We start from the raw sequence: 12,775 nt of genomic DNA on the forward strand, positions 1-12,775 counted from the left end.
CACTTACCATCAGGTGGAGTAGAGTCATTTGCCATCCCGTCGCATATATATATATATATATATATATATATATAAAATAATTGGATGTAATAAACTGTGTTTTAGTTAACTTCATATACAAAATTTCAACAGCCCTGGATTTATGCGTAGGCCAACAAGGCATCGGCCAAGGGGCTTCGCTATCCGAGCCAAAAATAATATAATTTTACTCTAACCGCTTCGGAATGGAAGGCCTCAAATACAACACTGGTACGTGAACACTGTCTCGGAAACAGATGGCATAGTTTTAGTTAATACGCTTGGCAGTGAAAGTGTGAACGAAACGTCATAACAATTCATTGGAATTTATAATTGTTATTTATAATTTATTATTTATAGGAGTTAAATAAAACCAAAACAACGTGACAAATCCGATGTATTTACACTAATGATCATATAAAAATTATCGCCGACTATTCTATGTTACAATATTTCAAACGGACGACTCGACATCGTCCGGGATTACAATAACGTGCAGTCCGGGGTGCAGCACTCGCACAGCAGCCCTCGGGCGCCCCCGGGCGTCGCGAGCGCACCCGAGGGATCAATTCCAGAAATAGCTACTTAAAAAATTTACATTTCGAATTACATAGTTTTTTGAAAAAAAAAAACGTTTAAAAGACAATTTATATAAAAATAAAGAACTTTTATATCAATTTATTATTAAAATAACAATTTTAAAAGTATTTCATCTTTCGAATTGGACGACACGAATTTGACTAAAACGCCTTTAAAGCAAATATATTTACAATTCAACAATTTGATGAACTAGTAATACAATTGAGATCAATCTCTTGTTCAGCGCACGCAAGGACCCGCCGGAACTTCCGGGATCATTTTTTAGTTAATGTTAACCAAACGACATCTTGTCTACAAAACTACACGGTTTAACGCATCAAATGCTCAATTACATATATTTATATTCAGTTTGTAACTGATAGTGGCGTCACACTTAGGAGGCACATGTTCTCGTGAACTGTATGGGCCAGGTGGGCGGTACCCGCAGACGAGGGAAGCGAACGAGCCCGCGTGTCGCGAGTTAGGGAGGTAACGTCGCAGGTACCGACTTGTTTGATAATGGAAGCTATTTCTAATAGCAATGAGCATAAGGTACAGCCGTAACCACCAGTTGGCCCATTCGCTGTTCTCTCTCTGTTTTAATAACCTACCGCAGACAATCTTTATAAAGTATATATTTCACAAGTAGATGGATCAATTAGGCGAAACACGTCACACAGCCCAAATTGCTATCGATCTAGACGATATAGAGTACTTTTAATTACATAAAACCGATACATGCTTACGTAGTACAAGAAGATTAATAATTACAGATACAAAACCACAACAAAAGTAAACGTGACGATTAATTATTGTACGCATGTCTTGCGACGATTGAACATCTCAATAAGAAACTCGTCCGTAGGTTTGTTGAGGTACGAGCGGAGACGCTGGACTCATATTTGACACAAGGTTATGGAAAACAAAACTTTTTACATGTAATTTATAAAATACAGACAATTTATATATGGAGTGAGACCGGCCGGCACGCCGGCGATAAGGGAATGATAACCACGTCGAAATATACAGATGCTTTATAAAAAATATTTTGTATAAAAACTGGATATTTACATAAAACAATTTTTACTTCAATTTTATAAATAAATCTAAACAGGACCAAGCTCAGCAGTTATATAAACATTTTATATCACACAAATAATTCGACAGATTTGTCGACACAGGCCTCATGACCGTTCCCTCACAGGGAAGGCTTTGCGACCGAGCCCCTACTGCGGGGGAGGCCTTGCATGAAAAGTTTGCGTCTCGCAAACCGAACGAGACAAAAAACACGATAAAGCGTGAAACTTAATTATATAAATTAACTTTAGTAAGTTATATGATACGAAATTGACTATTCTCTTATATAAAATATATCAATTGTAATTACTTCCACCTTCTAACACTTCCATTACATTTATTACTTTAGAAAGAATGAGTTTTACTATTTCGTTCTATTTATTGCAAACACACTATTATATTATTGTACACCAAAATACGATTTTAAACAAAACACAAGGAATGGAGAACAAGAAAATTGGCCCTTTCGCTACAACGGCACTCAGACATACACGGACGACAGAACGAAGAATCGTTCCGTATATATTAAATGAATGAAGTCTCGGCGCACGTTTGAGTTTAGAGCGGCGAGTCAGTTTGCGGTAAGGGTTCCTGCCATCGACTAGACGTCTATATCATTGATATAAGGAGGAAATGGAAGTCGAATAACATAGTCTAGCCCGGCCAGGTGAGCTAGGAGCGGAAGAAGCGCACGGCGCGCACGACGTACTGGCGGCAGATGGGGCACTCGGCGAGCTGCTTGGAGCACGCCGTGCACGCCGCGATGTGGCCGCACTCCAGCAGCACGCACTCCAGCGGCGCCGCCATGCAGATCTTGCAGCTCTCCTCGAACGGAAGGTTGTCGATTTCTGCGGGCGGCAACCTATCATTACTCGCTGTTCGTCTAGTGGAGCCGGTGCCGTTAGTTAGTTGGTGCTTTAATATAAATATATGAACTAAAAATAAATTTGTTTCAAATGAAATGTCGAATACGAGTAGTCCAGATAAAGGCTCACCTTCTTTATACTTAACGTGGTTGGCCCACAGCGTCTTGGCGCGCTCGAGCAGGTCCTTCCGCTCGAGACAGCCGCGGAACTCGACGCGGTTGCGCGTCAGCAGCTCCTTCAGCTGCTTCACGTTCAGGAGCTCCAGGTCCGTCGCCTGCTTTATCTGTTCCAGCGTGAGGTGCTTCGGACTATCTGCAAAATGAGCGCGGGACGGTTACATATATAAGCTCCTGAAATCGTCTGGATGACGAATACGCAGAAACATCGCGGGCTATCAGCCTGTCTCTGTATTCAAAGAAACGGGAATCGACGGCTCCTACTACATCTCAGGGAAGATAATTTCTGACTCGATGCAGCGGCAGGCTGGAGCTCCAGTTTGGATTTGATCAACGAACGTGGAGATCCTCGCCACTACTCCTAAATCGAGGAGCCCTTCGATCGCATCGAAGAGGTAAGAATGTAAGCTGTGGATCTGTCGAATGAACATCATATCGGATACATTAGACCGCAGTTAGTTGCCAGTGTATAGATAAGATAAAAAGAAAGGGTAGAAGGAGGAGGCTAGGTCACCCGAGCAGTCGGAGGCGAGCGGCGGCTCGTCCTGCAGGCTGGCGCTGTGCGCGCGCGCGGGGGCGGCGGGCGCGGGGGGCGCGGGGGGTGCGGGCTGCAGCTCGAGCTCGGACGCCGCGCGCCGCGGGGAGCCGCGCAGCGCCGCCGCCAGCAGCACCTCCGAGTCTGCGGACAGGCAGCGGGTGAGGCCGGCCCGACCGGACGGGCGCACGGACCGGCCGGGGGGCTAGCTACCGTTGGGTAGCGGCTCGGCGGGCCGCGTGATGAACTCCCAGCCGGTGTCGTCCAGGTCCTCGATCTCGAAGCAGTCGGTGGTGTCGACGGGCACCTCCGGCTCCCGCTCGGCTTCGGCCTCCGCCCCGCCCTCCGCCTCGGGCGCGGACACCCGCACGTCCCGTTCGCCGCCTGGAGAACCGGCTCATTATGAACTGACTAACTAACTTTACGAGATCGGTTCGTGTCGTGTTCCTTTGCCCCTCAGCGTAGTGAAATTGGTTGAGTTTTGTCACCGCCATATCTCTTATGTTTCTTCACGTTCGCCTTCAACTCATTCTCAGACTAGGTTTTAGAATCGAAACTATGACGTGGAGACGTGTGGTGAGAGAGCATCGAATGTAATGCGATTGATGCGACGAGTATGAGACTCGTATTATGTAGTGAGTTGCTGCCAACGTCAGAGCAGTAAAGTTACACAACGCGAACTGCAGTAATTTTTACAAAATTTAAACGATTTTCTTTAACTTTTGATTGGTTAAGAGCTCATAGTTGATTTTCGTCTCGTATACTTCACGAAACCTATAGAGCGCGGAACTCTTGAGTGACTCGATTTGGTTTAAGGGTAGTTCTATGATTGTTCTGGTGTTACCTGGCGTCGGTGTGAAGCGCCGGTCTGGAATGTTGACGTTGGCCGCGGTCCCGTTCGTCGGCGAATGTGCGTGCGACGAATTAAAGCAACTACCTGGAAAATTATAAAAATAAAATTTATTCATTACTTTGTTTTTATTTTTTTGCTTTACTTTCGTTATGGTAAACATTGTTTTATATAAAAATATAATTTTTCAATTCGTTACATAAAATGCATCGAAATGTGTGGATCTGAACATTAAAAACTGCTATTAGTAGCATGGGGCTCGTACTTCTGTCGGCGGGCGGTGACGGGTGCGCGGGGTTCCGCAGGTCGAAGGCGGAGTTGATGAAGTCGTTGATGTTGGTGGTGAGGCCCTTGAGCGTGCTGAAGGGGCTGGAGCCCGAGCGCGGCCCGCGCCGCCGGTACGCCGCGCTGTTCACGTGCGACACGCACAGGCTAACTAACTCTTCCTTTTCTGAAATATTCGAAAGCAACTTGACTAGAGTTCCGGTAGATTAGAACAGAGCAATCCAATTCGTACAAAAACCAACAATAGTATTTCTAAGGAGTTGTTAATGTCAGTCTCAGTCTATTTAAATAAATATATTTTGATTCATTTATTTTGACTTAAAACTTTTTGAATCTTTTTATTCATTTGGTGCTCTTATAACATGGTGGAAGACGAAGGAGGTCTCTTATGGTCTTCAACTCGCGATGAAGAGCGATAAGATATATATTATCTGCGACAGTTATTGATAAAACATAAGTTCATAGTCGAATCGGAGAGCTCCACCATCTGCGAAACGATCTGCATTAATCGGCAGAGAAATGTTTAAACAATTTTTGGACATGTACGGGACCATGACGTTTACGGAGCAGGAAGTATTATTTTCCAACAGGGAAGAAGAAAAAACACTCTTGGAACAAGCGAAGAAGAAAGTGGCGAAGAAGACATTTCTTCAGATTCGAACGAAAAAAATGATGCAGACGAGCGGAACAGAATTTCATTCGCTGTAAAAATTAAGACCGTGGAGCTAGCAGATCTGCATCCGAAGTGTTCCTTAGCAACTTTGCGAAAACGATCAACAAGATTTTTAAAAAGCAAAACGCAGTTGTCAATGTCAAGAACCCAAATCAAACAAGGGGGTTACGAAATAATAAACTAGAAGTGATTTCGTACGTTTACGAGCGGTTTATCGAGGCCAAGACCACGGCAGGCTTCGTAACAACTCAGATGCTCTAACAGTGGGTGATGGATGCTGCCCTCCAATTTTTGGATCAACACTTCGATTATAAAGCGTCAGACACTTGGGTTTCTCGCTTTAATTCGAAGCATCGCATATTCCAACAATATGTAACAAAATACGTCGGCCACCGTTCAAAAGTAAAGCTCATCGTTAGCTCAACTAAGTTTGAGACAGTCCATGGTGGGTGACAACATTTTTTGTCACACATAAACCATTACAAGTTGATCATGGGGTATGACTAACACACTATGAGTGTGCCTTAAATTGCAACATCTTACAACACTATTGGAAATTATCAACAGAATTACTTTGTATTGATCCTTTGTCTCATGAATTCTATATCAGGCAATAATACAATTGATTCCTATAGGTAATTATGTTGTACAAAAAAAGTATGCTTATGTAAGTTCTGTGTTAATTAAATATAAATTATATACACATATATCATCACTCAGTATTTAATGTTAGAGCTGAGTAAACATGAAATAAATTCTTAATTTCATTTGGTAGAATAATATTTTATAATGATTCTAAATTTAATATTTTCAAAGTATGTTTTGTAACATACTGAGAATGTGTAATAAGGTATAGGTTTTACATTATAAACAATTTGTAAGATTTTTATTTTTGTTTTGTGCAATAAGTCATATTTATTCATAATAAAATGATATTATTATGATTTTATCTTTATTTTCACTGTTATCTCTAGTTATCAGACATGAACTTATATACATTTAATACTATAAGTACTAATAACACTTTAGATATATGACATAATTTTTAATATAATGAAGAGTAAAAACTACTGAACGTAAGGGAAAAAATGGATGATTAACCCATTTTACAGAATTTACCCAATTATTAGTTTTTTCGAAATGGATAAACCAACCAAACAATTGATTTCCTGTTAGTTGTCAATAAATATTGCATGATATAATCTAGACATGCGGTAGCGTGTCAAGCCAAATTCAAGCTAACAGAACTGAGGAGCAGCACCGTGTGTAATATTACACGAACCATTTGGAGCCACTTTTGACCCCCTCATAACTCAAAAACTATTTCACATAAACATGCCAAATTTGGCTCATATATTGAGACCTGTGAGTTACATATGTGCTCTAAATTTCATAAACCTCAAACGGTTATTTAGATATTAACATCCAGAAATCATCATTTTTTTCACTGATTGACCTATAGATCAAAACTCTAACCCAGTTCCAGATTACCTAGAAACTTCAAATTTGGCATCTAGATAGGTATATTATAACTTTTGCAAGATATAAAGATGTAAAATGTTATTTTACTATTCCGAAAATTTGGCTTGCTGGTAGAGACTAGCCATCGAACATAGGGCTCTTTCATGACTGTTTTAGTAGGTACTTAATAATAATTCGTATATGAGAACTAGCCAAGTCAGACCTTAGGCTTCAATATATTGTCCTAAGTTATAAGAAGAAATGATATTTTAAGTTGTTATAAATAAATTTCAGGACTGATCATTGAACTTGGCACCCATATAGATCTCATTCTTTTGTCGTGAAGTCAACAACCAAAACATGTATCATAATATTGAACTAGGCTCTCATTTCACATTTATCTTTTGATGGGATATTTTTCTACTTAAGTAAGAATTCTAAAATTTAAATGATACATATAAATTTTAATTAATGATACATATATATATAAATGAACTGGTATTTTTTTTAGAACTACAGACAGTCATACAATGAAAAAAATTACTGTCTTTCATTAAATTAACTCTATTTTTTAATATCAATATTTAGTCTCCGTTTAATTTGTAGAATACAGGTCATTTGTTTTCCACAAATTAAGCTGTTAAATTTTATGTATGATATATTTTCTCCATTTTATGTGGAGTATATAAATGATATTATATTTTATCTCTGTATCAAGAAGTATAGCACATACCGTTACAATAACAAATAAGCAATTGATTTCAAGTATCAAATAATTTCATAGATCGTTTTAGTGCTTTATCATTCTAGTGATAATTTTATAATTCTATTGTCATTGGATGCTTACCAACGCAGCCTCTGGTGGATACGTTCTGTCGTTGAAGGAAGTATTGGAGGTCACGAACTTTTAAATGGGAGATACTCTGCCTGTATAGGGGTCGAGTAGAAAGCACCCTGCACGGTCCACACATTGTACCACCGCCTCTCCGCAAGCACCCGCTACAGTAGTTTCGTTCACATTCTGAACAAGCTCGTTTTCTTTTAAATACGCTGAACTGCACCGCACAGCTTTCGCACGGCATTTTATAACATTCACGTCCTCGAACTATCATCAGACATACTATACTAATTCACACTGTACAATCTTTCGTTTTTATAAATATATATATTTAATCATTTTTTCGATTACAGGATTTGTAATTGATTTCTTCTGTGAAATTACGTTGCATTAGTTAAAATAAAAAATTATTTCGAGTAAAAACTAAAAAAATCAAAACACACAAGTCAAATCTGCCATAATGAAAAACAATGTTACCATATATCGTAGATATATATGATTTTTTTAAAACCACAGACTAAAATAGTACACAAAGTACATAAATTATATACTGAAAATATAAGGCTGACAAAAATAAGATGTACCGCTTACATTATGTTGCTTAAGAAATGTTTAAGAAACAAAACAACAGACATTTGTATACGGTTTTTCATTGTTTGGTTGACGCTTATTGTTTTAGGTTATTTTTTAGTATTCCAGTCGATTACTAGTTTTATATGTAAATATTTAGTTATATAATATTTAATTAGTTACAATGTTTTTAGTGTAGAAAATAATCTTTTTTTTTAAAACATGTATTTTGTTATACATTTCTATCATTCTTAATTTTTTTTAAATGTAATTAGTTACCTAGTTTTTTTTTCAGTTTTTAACTTATTGTCTTTATTTTGGAAGTCTACCTATAACATTAATTTTTTTTAATGTTATAGGACGGGCAAATGTATTAACCGTACCTTACATCGACAATGCGCTGTGAGCCATCAACCTTGGGAACAAAGATGTTAGGTCACTTGTGCCTTTGTGTCCTTGACTCCTTCCATCCTTCAAACCGCAACACAACAATACATAGTATTGCTGTTTAGCCGTCGAATATCTGATGAGTGGGTGGTACCGACCCAGACGGGCTAGCACAAAGCCCTTATATCTAGATTATCTAAAAGGTAAATATAGAATATATATGTTAATATAAATATTATTTAAAATTCAATATAGTTTGATTTACTTTCTGACTCGAGCGCCAATTTTTACAACTTAAAGGTTAGTACTTAAAGTATTTATTGATATTAAAGACAAATTTTCAAAATAGAAGTAGTTTTGCTCAGTTTTGAGTAAACGCTTTTTATTTACCTGACGCTCATCTACTAAGAGCACTGTGGCGTGAACCGGGACATCACTCGGCATTAGCTGGAGGCTTGCCCCGCATGGGTCGTGGAGAGACAGAGTCTGGTCTGAAAAGTCTGATAAGCACTCTTGTTCCCGTTCGGCCGAGACGACGGTGGCATTATCTAGACTCTCCCACAGCCCAGAGCTAGGACGTTTTTAAAACGTAACGGAATTATGGGAAGTCATAAATGGGGATTGCTAGTATGCCCCGGAATCTAAGAGGAAAAAATGTAATCACCTAGATTTGAATATGTTTAAATTAAATATCTACCATAGATCATCGAAATTGCTATTATTTAAGTTGATCCTGATGTTTTAATGGAGCAAATGGTACGCTTGTTAAAAATGTTTTAATTTTAGATACTAATGGTACAAAATATTTATTTACTATTTATTATTGATAATTTGGGCCGTATGGCACCGAATGTCACCATCCTAGCTCATTCCGTGGAGGCGTAGGAGTCGTCCCGACGGAATATATAACAAGCAAAGCACAGCCGGGCTTAAGGGCTTGGAGGCCCTGGGGTAACAAAGACGGCTCATAATTATTTATCAAATAAATAAAATAATTTTGTCAGTCAAGTGCTTAAATAGTAATTTACTGTGGTACAAATTTCATTATTTTAATAAATATTTGTAGTATTTGTATTTGTAGTAACATACAAAAACTATACGAAATTAAAAAAACGTTAATGAATGGAACCTCGCCAGTTTTTTTCGACGAAAAATATATGAAATCGCCTAAATACAGCCTTAGAAGATCTCTTTCAAAGCTGTGTGGGTACTTGTTGATAAGTTAATTGGTAGGCGGATTTTTTATTTTTTATTTTAGTACCGAGCACTTTCTCCATTCTATTGCGATCGACATACTGTCTGCCAAGTGTAGATACAGCTCATTGGGGGAGCCCTTGTTTAGCAGCGAACTCGGCTGAAATTATATTGATGATCATTTAAAAATTGCAGAAAACTTAAAAACTACATGTTGGGTATATACTAAATTCATACATATAATAAGTAGATTGGATTTAAGTGTTTAAAATAAAAAGCCGACGTACAGCTGTGATAATCATTACTGTGTAGTGTTAAAATAATTATGATTAAAATTATTATCTACTGGCAAGATAATAGTTGCTGGAATAAAATTTTAAAATGATCACATCGCTGAGGACAGGATTCGAACCTGCGCGGGTAGAACCCATTGGATTTCAAGTCCAACTCCTTAACCACTCGGACACCTCAGCTGTTGCTAGAGATGTAAAATGTATGTATGTTGTACAATCTTACAGTGAAATGAAATGATTGCACAAGTGGCCAAAGTGGCTAGTACAAACACTGATTAAAATATTTTAACTTATTCAAAAAAAATTTGTTTACATTATAAGCTTCATACCATTTCAATATAGTGTATTTTAAAAATAATTTGTTCTTCGACTTTCTAAGTATTGTTGCAACAAAAGTCATGAAAATATTTGTGATATACATGCAGTCTCGTAGAGAGCTACACTGAACGTACCAAAGATGCTATTCTGTAAGAATAAACCCGAAACTTCCTATAGATAGATAGAGTAGAAGAACCCTCGTTAAGTTGCGCCTCGTCAGGTTTCAAAGGGAGTTAAAATATTAATGAGAAATTTAAGTGATGAAAAAAATAATAAATAAAAAACTTTTAAAATCTAAAGGTTGCGCTGCGAAGACTCGTGTCTTGCACACTGCTCTATTATTGGTTGCCCGAATTACATGCCGTACAAAGTTTTTCAAGAAGTTTCTTGAGAGGCTTCCTGGCAATTACTATTACTATTCATCATAAATATAAAAAGAAAATGTAACTTTGAAATATCGACTGTTATAAAGATTGTATTTTATTTAAAAAAAAAAGAATCCCTATAAATTAGCTTTTTTGCTGTTTTAACAGAAGGGTGTATCATTAACACATTCGCAGAGAAAGTTTACGTAGTGTATGCTAATTCATACGTTAAAGAAGAATTTGCATTGCGGTCCAAAGTCTGTACTTGTCACTCAAAGCTCAAGCGTGTGAAACAAATGCAGTTGTTGTGTTGGCCTACGAAGATGTCGACCTTACTATTTGAACTCATATTAAAGACACGTATTATTTGCATTTAATTGACTTATTATTATAGTATCTAATGACTAGTGCAATCTATCTACGTAAGATAAAATCAACAGTCGGACCAATAGTCTATTGGCTTTAGAGTCGGTAATTTCTTTGCAATAGCCTTGTGGTAAGACGTCGGTGGTGTTGCGCTTCTGCGTTTAGGAAAGCATGCCATGTGTCGTGTCAAAATGTTGTCCCAACAGACTTGATAGAGAGAGATCAGAGCGAGCACCTGTATTGGTGTACGCACTTTTGTAGTTATAGTTGGCTCTCCGGTGACTGTATCCACGCGGTGATATCCAAATTTCGATCGAATTACATACGCATGTTTTAAAAGTTGCAATTTTAAACATGAACACAAAACATGGATATTTTCTTTAATGTACCTAGAGCTTAAAACGTCGTGTTTGTTCTGGACATCATCCATATTTTGAAAACATGAGTTTCAGGTGAGAATCAAATGAGATTTTTTCATTTAGTATTGCTACTATATCACGAATGCATCTCAATGATGCATCTCAAGCAAATGTAGTGCTCTAAGGCGCTGCATATTATTCGCATGTACCTTCATTCAGACCAAGTGCTGTAGCTGCGACCTGAATGCTTTATGTGCTATTTGCACAAACTTCGATAAATGACCAACACCAATGTTGCGTATCTCGACGAGGATCTACTCTTAATACGCATGTGTTTCAATTTGACGTAATCTTTATCGTAACTATTACAAGTTTCAAATGGTTAAATGTGCTTGTGAAGATAATAATATCGTCTATTATAATGTATTGCCAATAGTTAGGATTGAATTTATAATTGAAAACTACTGTAAGAATTGCTAAATTACGTTATTTTTTCAAAATGAATACTTCGCTGAGGACAGGATTCGAACCTGCGCGGGTAGAACCCATTGGATTTCAAGTCCAACTCCTTAACCACTCGGACACCTCAGCTGTCGACGACACAATACAATTTAGATATAATATGTTTTTGGTTATTTGTTTGCACAAGTAAATGTAACCATATACTTACTTACATATGTATTGTAAACAATTACAAATATATGTCAGTATAATAAATATTAAGTTCATTTTACTGTATATTTGTTCTATGAATGTACGTGCATGTCCTACTTTTCCTCTGTCTACTGTGCTGTAGGAAATCTCTTGAAGAAAGGGATGCCTTTTTTGCTTTGTTTTAATTTTGTGCCATTACTACCTCAGAATACTGAGTGAAGTAAATACTCTTGTTGTTTATCTAATAAAATATTGATAATAACGTCAAAAGTATTGATTTACTCAATGTAAATAAATACAAAATTTAGACGAATTATATGCATGCGACTTCAACCGGCTTAAATGAAATCAAATCAAGAGATCCACATGATCACTTTGAACCTCTAATGTGTTATTTGATTATTTTTGTAATATCCGAGTGTAATATTCTTAATTATAAAACGTACTCGTTTTTTAAATAATTATTTATTATACTTGATGGGGTTTTATAATAGGGTTTTATACAGCCTAATTACAATAAGAACAGAATAAGTTATAGCTGTGTTAGTTGCATAATGCAGTGCTCCTCATAACAATTAATATTTGTCTACTCGACAGACAAATGATGTCACATAAATTAATAACACAAAATATTAATTTAATGAAACTTACCAGGTGTGGTCTGGCAGTAGAATAGAGCGTGCCAAATGTTATACCTTTTCGTGCAGCGCACAACACGCTGCGTCGATGGCAAAAAAAATATAAAAAGCGCAACCGAATTATGATGATCAATCAAGTTTTATAACATAAATATTTTTTCTGTGTTAGGTAGGCAGTGGGAAGAAGCCCACTTGAAGGTAAGTGGTCACCACCGCCCATAGACCTTCAAATCGTAAGAAATAGTAACTGCCTCTTGCATCGCCAATGCTTCA

General features: G+C 37.5%; 1 protein-coding gene and 2 non-coding genes across 3 annotated transcripts; all 3 read right to left on the minus strand.

The window, feature by feature from the left end:
- Positions 1-398: 398 nt before the first annotated feature.
- LOC126769900 (E3 ubiquitin-protein ligase rififylin) lies at positions 399-7,808 on the minus strand. The gene is made up of 7 exons (XM_050488860.1): positions 7,368-7,808; positions 4,367-4,552; positions 4,096-4,188; positions 3,465-3,635; positions 3,231-3,395; positions 2,670-2,852; positions 399-2,522 (listed from the first exon to the last, which is right to left on the minus strand). The coding sequence occupies exons 1-7, from the start codon at positions 7,630-7,632 to the stop codon at positions 2,347-2,349; spliced, it is 1,239 nt and encodes a 412-aa protein (XP_050344817.1). The 5' UTR covers positions 7,633-7,808; the 3' UTR covers positions 399-2,346.
- Positions 7,809-9,900: 2,092 nt separating this feature from the next.
- Positions 9,901-9,982, minus strand: Trnas-uga (transfer RNA serine (anticodon UGA)). The gene has a single exon. It is a non-coding gene; the product is annotated as a tRNA-Ser (tRNA).
- A 1,737-nt stretch (positions 9,983-11,719) lies between these two features.
- On the minus strand, positions 11,720-11,801 carry Trnas-uga (transfer RNA serine (anticodon UGA)). The gene has a single exon. It is a non-coding gene; the product is annotated as a tRNA-Ser (tRNA).
- Between the last annotated feature and the right edge of the window lie 974 nt (positions 11,802-12,775).

This window comes from Nymphalis io, chromosome 8, assembly GCF_905147045.1.
Source record: "Nymphalis io chromosome 8, ilAglIoxx1.1, whole genome shotgun sequence".
In the NCBI taxonomy this organism is placed as follows: Eukaryota; Metazoa; Arthropoda; class Insecta; order Lepidoptera; family Nymphalidae; genus Nymphalis; species Nymphalis io.

Coding starts and splice junctions, on each gene's coding strand:
- LOC126769900 (XM_050488860.1), bottom strand. CDS start 7,632: ATGATAGTTCGAGGACGTGAATGTTATAAAATGCCGTGCGAAAGCTGT. Junction 3,636..4,095: donor GCGCTTCACACCGACGCCAG/GTAACACCAGAA, acceptor CCGGTTCTCCAG/GCGGCGAACGGGACGTGCGG. Junction 3,396..3,464: donor CGCCGAGCCGCTACCCAACG/GTAGCTAGCCCC, acceptor GCCTGTCCGCAG/ACTCGGAGGTGCTGCTGGCG.